Here is a 12,792-nt window from a genome sequence, read left to right as displayed (position 1 = left end):
AACCTTATCTTACGAGTGACTTATTCGCTTGGTATAACTCTGAAGTGCTTACATACATAAACAGTTTATCCGGCGCTATAACAGTATTAGATTAAACACATGAATAAAGGAAAAATACCTAATTGGCTGCTTATTACAGAAGGGAGGAAATCAAACTTCACACTTATTATTCCTGGCATGAATTCACGCTTCATCCTTAATTATTATAACGTTACCATCCTAACATATACGCTTCAAACTTTATGAACTACACCCGATGACATGAAAACTTAGCTAACACAGCGCGGGATTGCCTTCCCTCCAAAAGTGTGTTGCTACAATAAGAATCCCCGTTACAACAGTTATTAGCTACGTAGTTCCGCTTGTTTTATCATTTCCCCGCACAGCGGACACGTAAACAATTCAAACACAAAACAACGACATAACCTGTAAATCTAACTGTCAGTTACACAATTCAAACACAAAACAACGACATAACCTGTAAGTCTAACTGTCAGTTACAATAAATACTATATTACAGGTGGACAGCTTCCACACTGGGCCGTTAAAAAGAGGACTTCCAAGAAGCCAGTTTTTCAGACTGCGCAGTATAATGCCAGAGGACTATCTAGCAGCGGAGATGCGCAATACGTTTCTAAGAGGCTACTCTCCATAATGTGTGGATGAAGCTCTTGATTTGGCATTGGGGGAAACACTAGATGAACTGCTACAAAAAAAGACCCACTAAAGGTAAAGAACACACTGTAATGTTCACCACCACATATACTCTGAACTCGCGCAAAGTGGGAGATGCTGTCAAGAAACACTGGCATGTGTTGGCACATGCCACTGGCACCCACCACTTATTGTATATTGGAGAGGTCGCAATTTACGCGGCAAATTGGTCCATGCCAACTGCCAGCCCCCCCAAAAAATGAGCCAGGCTCTTTTACGCCCTCTTCCGAATGGTAGCTATACTTGCATGGGTTGCTCACAGTGCAATAATAAGATGAAGTGTGAATATTTCTGCCACCCACATAAAGGAAAACGGTTCCAAATAAATGACATTATTACGTGCGCCAACACCCATGTTATCTATATGATTAAATGTCCATGTGGGCTGTGTTATGTAGGTAAAACCTCTCTCAAATAGATAATTAGTGAATATAAAAGTTAAATCAGGAGAAAGGACAGTGATTATCCAGTTGCAGTACATTTTAATGACCTACAACATGACATTTCTACCTTTAGATGTTGTGGTATAGAGAAAGTCAAGATATCAGACAGGGGAGGTGATATTAATAATACTCTGAGCAAAAGAGAAGGTTTTGGGATTTTCACCCTCCAGACATTATACCCAAAAGGTCTTAATGATGAAATGCTCATGCGTGTTATGTTGTAAATGTGAATATGAGTTAATGTCGCCACTTCAGATCACTCGGATGTTTGTTCTTGTACTGTACCCAATGATTTATGAAACCTTAGTTGATAGGTCGATGTCCTCATTGTGGTTTTACAGTCTGTTTAATAAGTTTTATGTACACACTGTATTAGAGTTATTAGAATACTTATGAAATGCACATTGTTATATTTGGTAACATATACTTGTTTTCCCTATACTCCAAACCCATTCGATGCATTGAACGGATGTGGGAGGAGCAAAGTCTACATAAGGGTGCCAATTAAAAACACTCAAAAGAACTCTGACGAAGGCCTTGAGGCCGATACGTAAATCTTAATAAAGAGCAGTGATACTATCAAGAGCAGTGTGCGGGTTTCTTCTTTTTTCTCATCTACTACACAATGATACAATAATACAAAATACAGATTAAAAGTAAAATAAAAACATTGTGGACCACTCAAATTGAGTTGAGGCACTAAAAGCAATCATAGTCAAACATGGTGCAGGCGTCATCTATAAAGCATTACATCATCTATACACAGACATCAACAAAACAAAGTACAGCAATAAAAATAAAATGATGAACTCCGTTGGATGTGCCTATGTCAGGGTCCACAGAGGATCAGGAATACATTAATGCATAAAGAATATGCGGGGAGAAGGAACAGTGCGTACAGGGCTCTGGAGACGCACAGAAGGCTTGGTGCGAGGTGCCGGAACTGGAGGTACTGGGCTGGAGACATGCACCACAGGGAGAGTGCATGGAGGAGGAACAGGGCTCTGGATACGCACTGGAAGCCTGGTGCGTGGTGTAGGCATTGGTAGTACTGGGCTGGGGCGGGGAGGTGGCGCCGGATAGACCGGACCATGAAGGCCTACAGGAGCTCTTAAACACCACGCCTGCCCAACCTTACATGGTTTAATGCTCCCTGTAGCCCGACCAATGCGGGGAGGTGGAATAACCCGCACTGGGCTGTGTTGGCAAACCGCGGACACCATGCGTAAGGCTGATGCCATGTATGCCGGCCCGAGGAGACGCACTGGAGACCAGACGCTTGAGCCGGCTTCATGGCACCTGGCTCGATGCCCACTCTAGCCCGGCCGATACGTGGAGCTGGAATGTACCGCACTGGGCTAAGCACACATACAGGAGACACCGTGCGATTTTCCGCATAACACTGTGTCTGCCTGTACTCCCGCTCTCCACGGTAAGCACAGGAAGTGGGCGCAGGTTTCCTACCTGACTTCGCCACACTCCTCTTTACCCCCCCCCCCCCCAAGAAATGTTTGGGGTTTCTTCTCGGGCTTCCAGCCACGCTTCCGTGCTGCCTCCTCATACCACCGCTCCTGGGCTTTAGCTGCCTCCATCTCTTCACTAGAGCGGCGATATTCTCCAATGTTAGCCCAGTGTCCTTTACCCTCCAGAATTTCCTCCCATGTCCAGGAGTCCTGTGTAGTGGGCCGCTGCTGCCCGTAGCCACGCTGCTTGGTCCGAGATTGGTGGGTGGTTCTGTAACGGCAGCCTTCCTCCTCTTCGTCTGAAGAGGATTTGTAGCAGGGATCGGACCAAGACGCAGCGTAGCTCGTGTTCAACATGATTTTAATAAACAAGACGAAACTGTGAACACTTACAAAATAACAAATGTGGCTTACCGATACAGCCCTATCTGGTGCAGAGAAAACACAGAGACAGGAAACAACCACCCACAAAAACCCAACACAAAACAAACCACCTATATATGATTCCCAAATTTCTATCAGCATGTTAAATGTGCAACCAGAGGGAAAAAAACTCTGGACCACCTTTACTCCACACACAGAGACGCACAGACTACAAAAGGAAGCACAGCCGAGAGCTGCCCAGTGACACGAGCATACCAGATGAGCTAAACTACTTATATGCTCGCATCGAGGCAAATAACACTGAAACATGCTGTCACGTCTGCTCCCGCACTTCCCCCTCCCCCTGGCGCTTGAGGGCGCCAGAATGCCTTGCATCACTCACTCCTGCCATCCATCACGTACACCTGCCTTTCCTCGTCACGCGCATCAGCGTTATTGGACTCACCTGGACTCTCTTATCACCTGTTCATTTCCTCCCCTATATGTGTCAGTTCCCCAGCTCTGTTCCCCGCTTCTGCATTAATTGTTTTCTGTTTGCTAACGCTGTTTATGTCTCGTTCCATGTCCGTTATTTATTAAATGTTACTCCCCGTAACTGCTTCATCTCTCCAGCGTCATCATTGTGACAGAATGCAGAAGCCATCACACGAAGCAACGGGGAGTACTGGCGTTCTGGTTGGTTTAGTGGCATCGGCTCTGGGTCACCACCGATGGAACCGGGGGTGCCTAGCCTGCTCGTCGGGCTTCCACGCCCTAGCAGGCTCGAGAGGTTTCCTTGCCCCGGTTGGCTCGGATGGCGCCCATCCCACGTCGGGCCTCAGCTGGATCGTCAGTTCTTGTCTGCCCAGCTGTTCCAGGAGTTTTTTGTTTGTTTGTTTTTTGTTTTGTCGGTGACTTCGGGGGTGGATTCTGCCGCCGATGGAACCGGGGGTGCCTAAGCCAGCTCGTCGAGCTTTCATGCCCTGGCTGGCTCGAGAGGTTTCATTGCCTCGGTTGGCTCGGTGGCTTCCCATCCCACGTCACAATCCACCGGATCATCGGGTTTCCTCAGCGGGATCGACAGGCGTCTGGACTCAGCCGGATCGACAGGCGTCTGGTCTCAGCCGGATCGACAGGCGTCTGGACTCAGCCGGATCGACAGGCGTCTGGACTCAGCCGGATCGACAGGCGTCTGGACTCAGCCGGATCGACAGGCGTCTGGACTCAGCCGGATCGACAGGCGTCTGGACTCAGCCGGATCGACAGGCGTCTGGACTCAGCCGGATCGTCAGGCTCCCATGCCTCAGCCGGCTCGCCAGGCTCTCACGCTCCTGCCGGTTCGTCGGGCTTCCACGCCTCAACCGGCTTGCCCAGCGCCCATGTCTCGGCCGGTTCGCCCAGGTGGGATGCCGGGTGGCGCCCCTAGAGGGGGGGTACTGTCACGTCTGCTCCCGCTCTTCCCCCTCCCCCTGGCGCTTGAGGGCGCCAGAATGCCTTGCATCACTCACTCCTGCCATCCATCACGTACACCTGCCTTTCCTCGTCACGCGCATCAGCGTTATTGGAATCACCTGGACACTCTTATCACCTGTTCATTTCCTCCCCTATATGTGTCAGTTCCCCAGCTCTGTTCCCCGCTTCTGCATTGATTGTTTTCTGTTTGCTAACGCTGTTTATGTCTCGTTCCATGTCCGTTATTTATTAAATGTTACTCCCCGTACCTGCTTCGTCTCTCCAGCGTCATCATTGTGACACATGCATGAGAGCACCAGCTGTTCCGGAAGACTGTGTGACCACGCTCTCCGCAGCTGATGTAAGACCTTTAAACAGGTCAACATTCACAAGTCTGCAGGGCCAGACAGATTGCCAGGACGTGTACTGCGAGCATGCGCTGACCAACTGGCAAATGTCTTCAATGACATTGTCAACCTCTCCCTGTCCGAGTCTGTAATACCAACATGTTTTAAGCAGACCACTATAGCGCCTGTGCCCAAGACCACTAAGGTAACCTGCATAAATGACTACCGACCTGTAGCACACACATCTGTAGCCATGAAGTGCTTTGAAAGACTGGTCATGGCTCACATCAACACCATTATCCCAGAAACCCTAGACCCACTCCAATTTGCATACCGCCCCAACAGATCAACAGATGATGCAATCTCCATTGCACTCCACACTGCCCTTTCCCACCTGGACGAAAGGAACACCTATGTGAGAATGCTATTCATTGACGACAGCTCAGCGTTCAACACCATAGTGCCCTCAAAGCTCATCAATAAGCTAAGGACCCTGGGACTGAACACCTCCCTCTGCAACTGGATCCTGGACTTCCTGACAGGCCGCCCCCAGGTGGTAAGGGTAGGTAACAACACATCCGCCGTGCTGATCCTCAACACAGGGGCCCCTCGGGGGTGCGTGCTCAGCCCACTCCTGTGCTCCCTGTTCACTCATGATTGCACGGCCAGGCACAACTCCAACACCATCATTAAATTTGCCGATGACACAACAGTGGTAAGCCTGATCACCGACAACAACGACACAGCCTATAAGGAGGTGGTCAGAGACCTGGCCGTGTGGTGCCAGGACAACAACGTCTCCCTCAACGTGTCCAAGACAAAGGAGATGATTGTGGACTATTGGAAAAAGAGGACCGAGCACCCCCCCATTCTCATCGACGGGGCTGTAGTGGAGCAGGTTCAGAGCTTCAAGTTCCTTGGTGTCCACATCACCAACAAACTAACGTGGTCCAAGCACACGATGACAGTTGTGAAGCGGGCACGACAAACCTATTCCCCCTCAGGAGACTAAAAAGATTTGGCATGGGTCCTCAGATCCTCAAAAGGTTTTACAGCTGCACCATTGAGAGCATTCTGACGGGTTGCATCACTGTCTGGTATGGCAACTGCTCGGCCTCCGACCGCAAGGCACTACAGAGGGTAGTGCGAACGGCAGAGTACATCACCAGGGCCAAGCTTCCTGCCATCCAGGACCTCTATACCAGGCGGTGTCAGAGGAAGGCTCTAAAAATTATCAAAGTGCTACCACACGGCAAGCGGTACCGGAGCACCAAGTCTAGGTCCAAGAGGCTTCTTAACAGCTTCTACCCCCAAGCCATAAGACTCCTGAACATCTAGTCAAATGGCTACCCAGACTATTCACATTGCCCCCCCTCTCCACACCACTGCCACTCTCTGTTGTCATCTATGCATAGTCACTTCCATTAACTCTACCTACATGTACATAGTACCTCAACTAACCGGTGCCACCGCACATTGACTCTGTACCGGCACCCCCCTGTATATATTATTTTTTTACTACTCCTCTTTAATTACTTGTTACTTTATCTCTTATTCGTGTTTTTTTTAAACTGCACTGTCGGTTAGGGGCTCGTAAGTAAGCATTTCACTGTAAGGTCTACACCTGTTGTATTCGGCGCATGTGGTGAATAACATTTGATTTGAGATACTATGTGTGTGACGTAAGGATGATAACAGTATAGACGGTGTGTGAAAGACAGTTGGTCCATTGGCCAGCTCGGCTTGTTACTTTGTAATAAAGTCTATTTGAATTCACAAGTTACGGTATCTGAGAAATATTATTGCCCGAATATTTCCACAACAGTTTCTACACTACTTTCCTTCTGTAACGATGTTCGTATGAGGAAGAAGGAGTAGACCAAGGTGCAGCGTGTTCATGATTTTTAATAAAGCTGAACACTAGAACAAAAAATAACAAAGCGGAACAAACGTAAAAGTTCTGTCTGGTGCAGACACACAAAACAGAAAACAACTACCCACAAAACCAACATAGAAAATGGCAACCTAAATAGGCTCCCCAATCAGAGACAACGAGAAACAGCTGTCTCTGATTGGGAACCAACTCAGGCCACCATAAACCTACAAACCCCTAGACCATACAAAATCCCCATAGACAAACAAAAACCCTAGACAAGCCAAAAAACCTAGACAATACAAAGACTAAACAAACCACCCTTGTCACATCCTGACCTAACCAAAAAACAAAGAAAACAAATATAACTAAAGTCAGTGCGTGACACCTTCCATCTATAGCATTTCTTAATATCGTGCAGTTCCTTTGGCTTTGATGCCTCATGACTGAGTATTGCTTTGTTCAGGTAAATTTTGCTGTGATCAGAAAGGGGTGTTAGTGGGCTGACTGTGCACGCTCTGAGAGACTCTGGGTTGATGTCAGTGATAAAGTAATCTACAGTACTACTGCCAAGGGGTGAGCTGTAGGTGAACCTACCATAGGAGTCTCCTCGAAGCCTACCGTTGACTATGTACAGACCCAGCATGCGACAGAGCTGAAGGAGTTGTGCGACAGGTTCATGCTTGTGTATGTATGTGTGTGGGTGTGAAACCATCTATTATCTGGGCAGACAGCAAAATGTGCTTGCTGGCTAATTTAGGAGTAACTATGTCTAGAGTGATTTCCTGTTGCTCTGACACCTATTGTCCTTTGTCCTCACTAGAAGATTAGAATAACCAACAGTTGCTACAGAACAAGACGACCAAAGTCTATACCTCTTATCCCAGTTTCGTCCTGTTACTCCACACACGTACACATACCAAGATCACGTGTTTTGTATATGCTTGCATAAGACAGTCTGACTATATAAGGTTCCTGCACTCGTGTCATTTGAGCTCTCGACCTCCCATCTCAGAGTGTGGGGTCGACAGCTACATTATTGCAATTCTTATTAAAGCTCAATTGTTTGACTAAATAACAAGGTCTCTCCTCAATAATTAGTTATTCCACGACACCGCGTTTTCATGAATTTGATTATATACATTTGAAGCCCATTCAAGTATGGGAATTTCTCATTGTATTCATATTTTTGCTATAAATTAAACACAAAGCTAAATATACAGTGGCTTACCAAAAAGACAGTAGTTGGCCTATGTGATAAATCGTTTCAATATTGGTAATTATTGGCAATAAAATATTGTGTGAAATGTAGGGAGGTGCAATATAGCCAACAAGGTCTATGGACTTGGGCTATGATTCTTTCTTTTTTTTGTCTGATGCTATCTTTTGTCTTTACATCCAACCTTTGCCCACTGGGCTCTTACTTCGCCTCTTCCCCGCTGCCTCAACCCACGATGCTGCCATTCCTCATTTGTGAAGAAGTTTTAAGGAGTGTCATTTCTTGATTCTTGTCACGACTTCCACCGAAGTCGGCTCCTCTCCTTGTTCGGGCGGCGTTCGACGATCGATGTCACCGTCTTTTTAGCCATCGCCGCTCCATTACTCATGTCCATTTGTTTTGTCTTGTTCCATACACACCTGGTTTTCATTCCCCAATCAATCTACATGTATTTAGTCCTCTGTTCCCCATCATGTCTTTGTGTGTAATTGTTTATTGTTACGTGATATTCTGTCAGGCACTGCACTTTTGTTATAGACCGTGTTTTTGGCACTAGTATGTTTTATGTGCTGTCGTTGTTGACCGGTATTAAAGTGCGCCTGTTTAATATACTCCGCTCTCCTGCACTTGACTTCGCCTCCCATATACACGCCTAACAATTCTGAAGAAACTCTATTCCTCATCTGTAGCAACACCTCACTCAACAATTTTTTTTCCTCATTATCAGGCAATGACACTCTCAAAGCAGAAATCTTGCTTCATTCATTTGTTGACTTTTAAATTAACAATATACTGTCTACTCATTGATTCTTGAAGTAGGTAACTTATAAATGCCCCGTGAACTTAGTTCAACTGGCTTACCCTAGCAATGTCAACATTTATAAAAGGTTAAAAATATAATTCTGATAAATGGAACAGCTGCATAATGGAGTAAAATACTCAACTCTTTTTGTATTTAGAAAATCCATCAAATATTGAGTGTATTATTAGCACATAAACAAGTGTATAATGAAAGACAGAACATTTATGGAATCCAGACATTTTGGTGGGACTGGATTGAGGCTTGATACTAAATATATGCCATTTAGCAGATGCTTTAATCCAAAGTCAATTTACAGTCATGTGTGCATACATTTCACTTGTGGGTGGTCCTGGGAATTAAACTAACTATCCTGTTGCTGCAAGCGCCATGCTTTACCAACTGAGCTACAGAGGACACCATCAGAACCCCAAATATAACCTTTTTCACTCTATTCTTTGTAAACAATGTAATTGTAAACAAACGTTGTATATCTTATTGTACATCCTTAAAACATGATTGAATCTATCATTTCGATCTCATGGATGGTCAGTCCTTGCATCCATAGCTCTGTCCATACATTTCTCTAACCCCATCCATCCTGTGTTTACCAAAACAGTGGCAGGGAGGAACACTTTGTTATTGTTTGAACTACAGATCGCCCCTTTTACATCAGCACTTCTTCAGAATTGAGCTACCATACTGCCACTCCTTCATTCTGAAGAAGTTGCGTTTTATGCAGCTTCATTATCAGATTCTGAAGAAACACATTCTTGGTCTGTTGTAATACTAGACCCAACCAGGCAGCACCCCACTCAACAATACATTTTCCTCAGAGTCAGAAAATGGCATTTCCTCATCGTAGGCCAGTTTGGGAGGGAGAACTATGCAACATTGCACACATGAAACAAGCTCTTTCAAGACACAGGCAAAGAAAGCATGTGGTCCAGATCGTATCAGGATTTTAAAAATAGGATCTAGCTCCAGTGGTCACACACTTAACACTTCCTTTCAGCTGGGCTCTGTACCTACAGTGTGGAAGAGGGCTAACATCCATCTGCCCCGTTCCTAAGGTCTCCAGTCCTGGAGAGAAAAGTGAATGTAGACAAATATCCCTGACACCCTGTCTGGGCAAAGTCCAGGAAAGGCTCAATGTCAAGAAGCTCATAACAGTTGCTCTTGAGGAATGCAAAAACTAGTATTGCTGGCTTGCCTCAAAACAGATCCTACAACAGAGAAGAGGAGACAGTACTGTCAAGAGTCCTCCACAACTGTCCAGCATCCACGCAAGGACAGATAGGTCATCGCCACTTCCATCAGAATTTTAAATAACCAAATGTGACATTTTTTAACTCTAATTTCTTATAAACTAGGACCTTTAAAACAAATTGAATGTAGTATATTGTGTTTTTAAAGTATTGTCTAGTGTAACTGTTAGTTCTGCATAATTCAGTCTTGTCGAAAGCGAGCATGAATGAAATAAATCAAATTAATATTTAATGGTAATGTCGGGGTACGTTCCTTGTTCCTTGTCAATCATTGGCTCATTGGTGAAATTAGCATTCAGACAATATCTTTAATTAAATCAATCAAAAACCTTTATTAATGCAATTGCAGACAGAAGTTGACAACGGGAACATAGCACACATGTTTCCGAGTAAGTTCTGCACCCCTAAGGGCTCAGCTGATTTTATACATGTGATCACTCCCTAGTGGTATGATCACCTACGTCAATGTATGTGTGTATCAATAAGCTGAGGCTACCTTATAAGGCAACCTAGTACAGTAGCTTCTCTGAATTTATTACAATTGTCCATCAAAACCAGACAGTGGTTACTTCCCTTTATCTAGTTTCAGTCTGACTCAGACCTAGCCTGCAAGCACACTCTCGCAACAGCCTTAACCACAAAGACTGCCACTATACGTTGCACAAGCTATCTATATCAGGGTTAGACACGTAACAACCGTATCTTATTATAAGGCCTGCAGCAAAACATATGAATCTTAAGGTCCCCTTAATCAATAATGGGGAGGGTCTTTGGGACCCACGCCCTACAGTAACAACATGCTGGAGTAGATTTTCCTCAGAATCAGAAAATGACATTTCTCCCGAAAACAAACTAAAACACTCCCATGTCACGTCCCGATTGCAATAACGTTTTTTTTTTTCTTTTTATGACCTGCAGGGAATATAAATGGGTGCCATGCACCTGAGCATATCCAAACGGCAAAGGAACACCAGATAGTCAGGATGGATGACTCTATTCGCACTGAGGTCAGAGAACTGAGGTCCATGGTGGATGAGCTCAAGAGGATGCAAAATGGTTTGGATTTTTTAATTAATATTTCACAGTTGAGGTCAATTTCAAATCAAATGTTATTTGTCACATGCGCCGAATACAACAGATATTTTTTATCACAATAGTGTGCAAAGCTGTCATCAAGACAGGGGTGGCTATATGAAGAATCTCAAATTTAAAATATATTTTGATTTGTTGAACACTTTTTTTGGTTATTACATGATTCCTTTGTGTTATTTCATCGTTTTGATGTCTTCACTATTATTCTACAATGTAGAAAATATTACAAATAAAGAAAAACCCTGGAATGAGTGGGTGTGTCCAAACTTTTGACTGGCTCTGTGTCTGTTTCATAAGGGCTTCATCATATTGTTGATAGTTACGGTTAAAATATTGTCAATGCAATGGCTCTCTGCTAAATACCACTTTTCTTTCATAATAAGCTAATTTTGTGTTGCTTTTCCCTTACATAGATACATCCATGGTGGCTTTTTCAGCGGCGCTTAGACCACCACCAGGTGTATCTATGGAATATGGTTATGGCAACACTGGACCAAGCACCTCTGCCACTACCCTGATCTTCAGCGAGGTGATCACAAACATTGGTAATGGCTATAACCGCTACACAGGTGAGCTTTATATTTCTATCTTAGTACTGGTCAGCTGTGTTTTACCATGTTGGTACCTGCAGTAAAAAAAAAGAATGGTTAAAAATTAAATGGATGTAACTACACTAGGGTTTACTGAGATTTACCGGGATATTGGAACTCATCACCAGACATGTAGAAACTGAATGTCAGCAGGAAAGGTATATGAAGCTGATAATCAGACATGTAGAAACAGGATGTCAGCAGAAAATGTAACAAAGAAACCATGGTTGTACTGATCTAGGATCATCAGAAAATAACTAATACTGGAAATGTGATAACTATCTGACTACAGGTGAGCTAATGTATATGTGATCACAGATCACAGATTAGCTATTAGTATCTGAGTACAGGTGAGCTACACACACAAGTGATACTTTTCCATGTGCGAGCATGTGCGTGCTTTCTCATATCACCACAATGGAAACAAAAAAGCATGCGCATGCTTGCAAAAAAACCTTGTCCTTTAACCATCTACTAATTGGGAAAATCTCATTGCTTTCCCTCTGATACAGGAGTGTTTACAGCTCCTAAGAGTGGAGTCTACTACTTCACCTTCACCGTGTATTGCTGGTGCAATGGAAACCAAGTTGGTGCAGCCATGTACAAGGATGGCAAGGAGATATTGTTTGCGTGGCTAGGGGCCAAAAAGGGATCCAATGAAGATTTCGCAACAAATGCAATCACCTTGCAACTGGAAAAGGGGAATGCTGTCTACATGCGTCTGCCCGAGGGCTTGCAAATTACTAGCCGCGACAGCTCTAATGTCACCACCTTCAGTGGGTTTCTCCTGAACCCCATGTGAGAATAGTGTGAGAGCAGTTATCCAAATGTCCAGAAGTCGAAACCCTTTTCTCTTGTTATCTCTCAACACCAATTTTCTTCCAATCAATTACTTTCAACAATAAAAGTGTGATTAAAGCATTAAAACATGTTATAGTGTTATTCATAATCAGGTCTGCTACTATCATGCAACTGTTTGGGGTTTTGGCCAACTTCAAAAAAATAAATGTCAAATAATAAAGCTGTTGTTACTGCAATGTATGTAGGGAGGCAGCCGGGTGCAGCCAGCCTGACCGCTGGTTCCACCAGGCTAGTAGGGAGGTAAGCGTAAGCTGTGGGAGAGAAGGCTAGGGGGTGAGTGACGGGGAAGGGACAGAGGCCAAGGGTAA

At 44.7% G+C, this 12,792-nt stretch overlaps 1 protein-coding gene across 1 annotated transcript in view; it reads left to right on the top strand.

The window, feature by feature from the left end:
- Positions 1–12,550, top strand: part of LOC129833631 (complement C1q-like protein 4) — a 54,274-nt gene extending 41,724 nt beyond the window's left edge. Inside the window, exons 2-4 of the mRNA XM_055898326.1 lie at positions 10,860–10,997; positions 11,447–11,602; positions 12,136–12,550. Coding sequence (XP_055754301.1) covers positions 10,860–10,997; positions 11,447–11,602; positions 12,136–12,425 — 584 coding nt within the window. The 3' untranslated portion in view covers positions 12,426–12,550. The remainder of the gene's footprint in view (positions 1–10,859; positions 10,998–11,446; positions 11,603–12,135) is intronic.
- The last annotated feature ends 242 nt before the right edge of the window (positions 12,551–12,792 follow it).

This window comes from Salvelinus fontinalis, chromosome 34 (genome assembly GCF_029448725.1).
Source record: "Salvelinus fontinalis isolate EN_2023a chromosome 34, ASM2944872v1, whole genome shotgun sequence".
NCBI classification, from domain to species: domain Eukaryota; kingdom Metazoa; phylum Chordata; class Actinopteri; order Salmoniformes; family Salmonidae; genus Salvelinus; species Salvelinus fontinalis.
The sequence above is the reverse complement of the archived record's forward strand: the minus strand, read 5'-3'. Positions and strand labels throughout refer to the sequence as shown.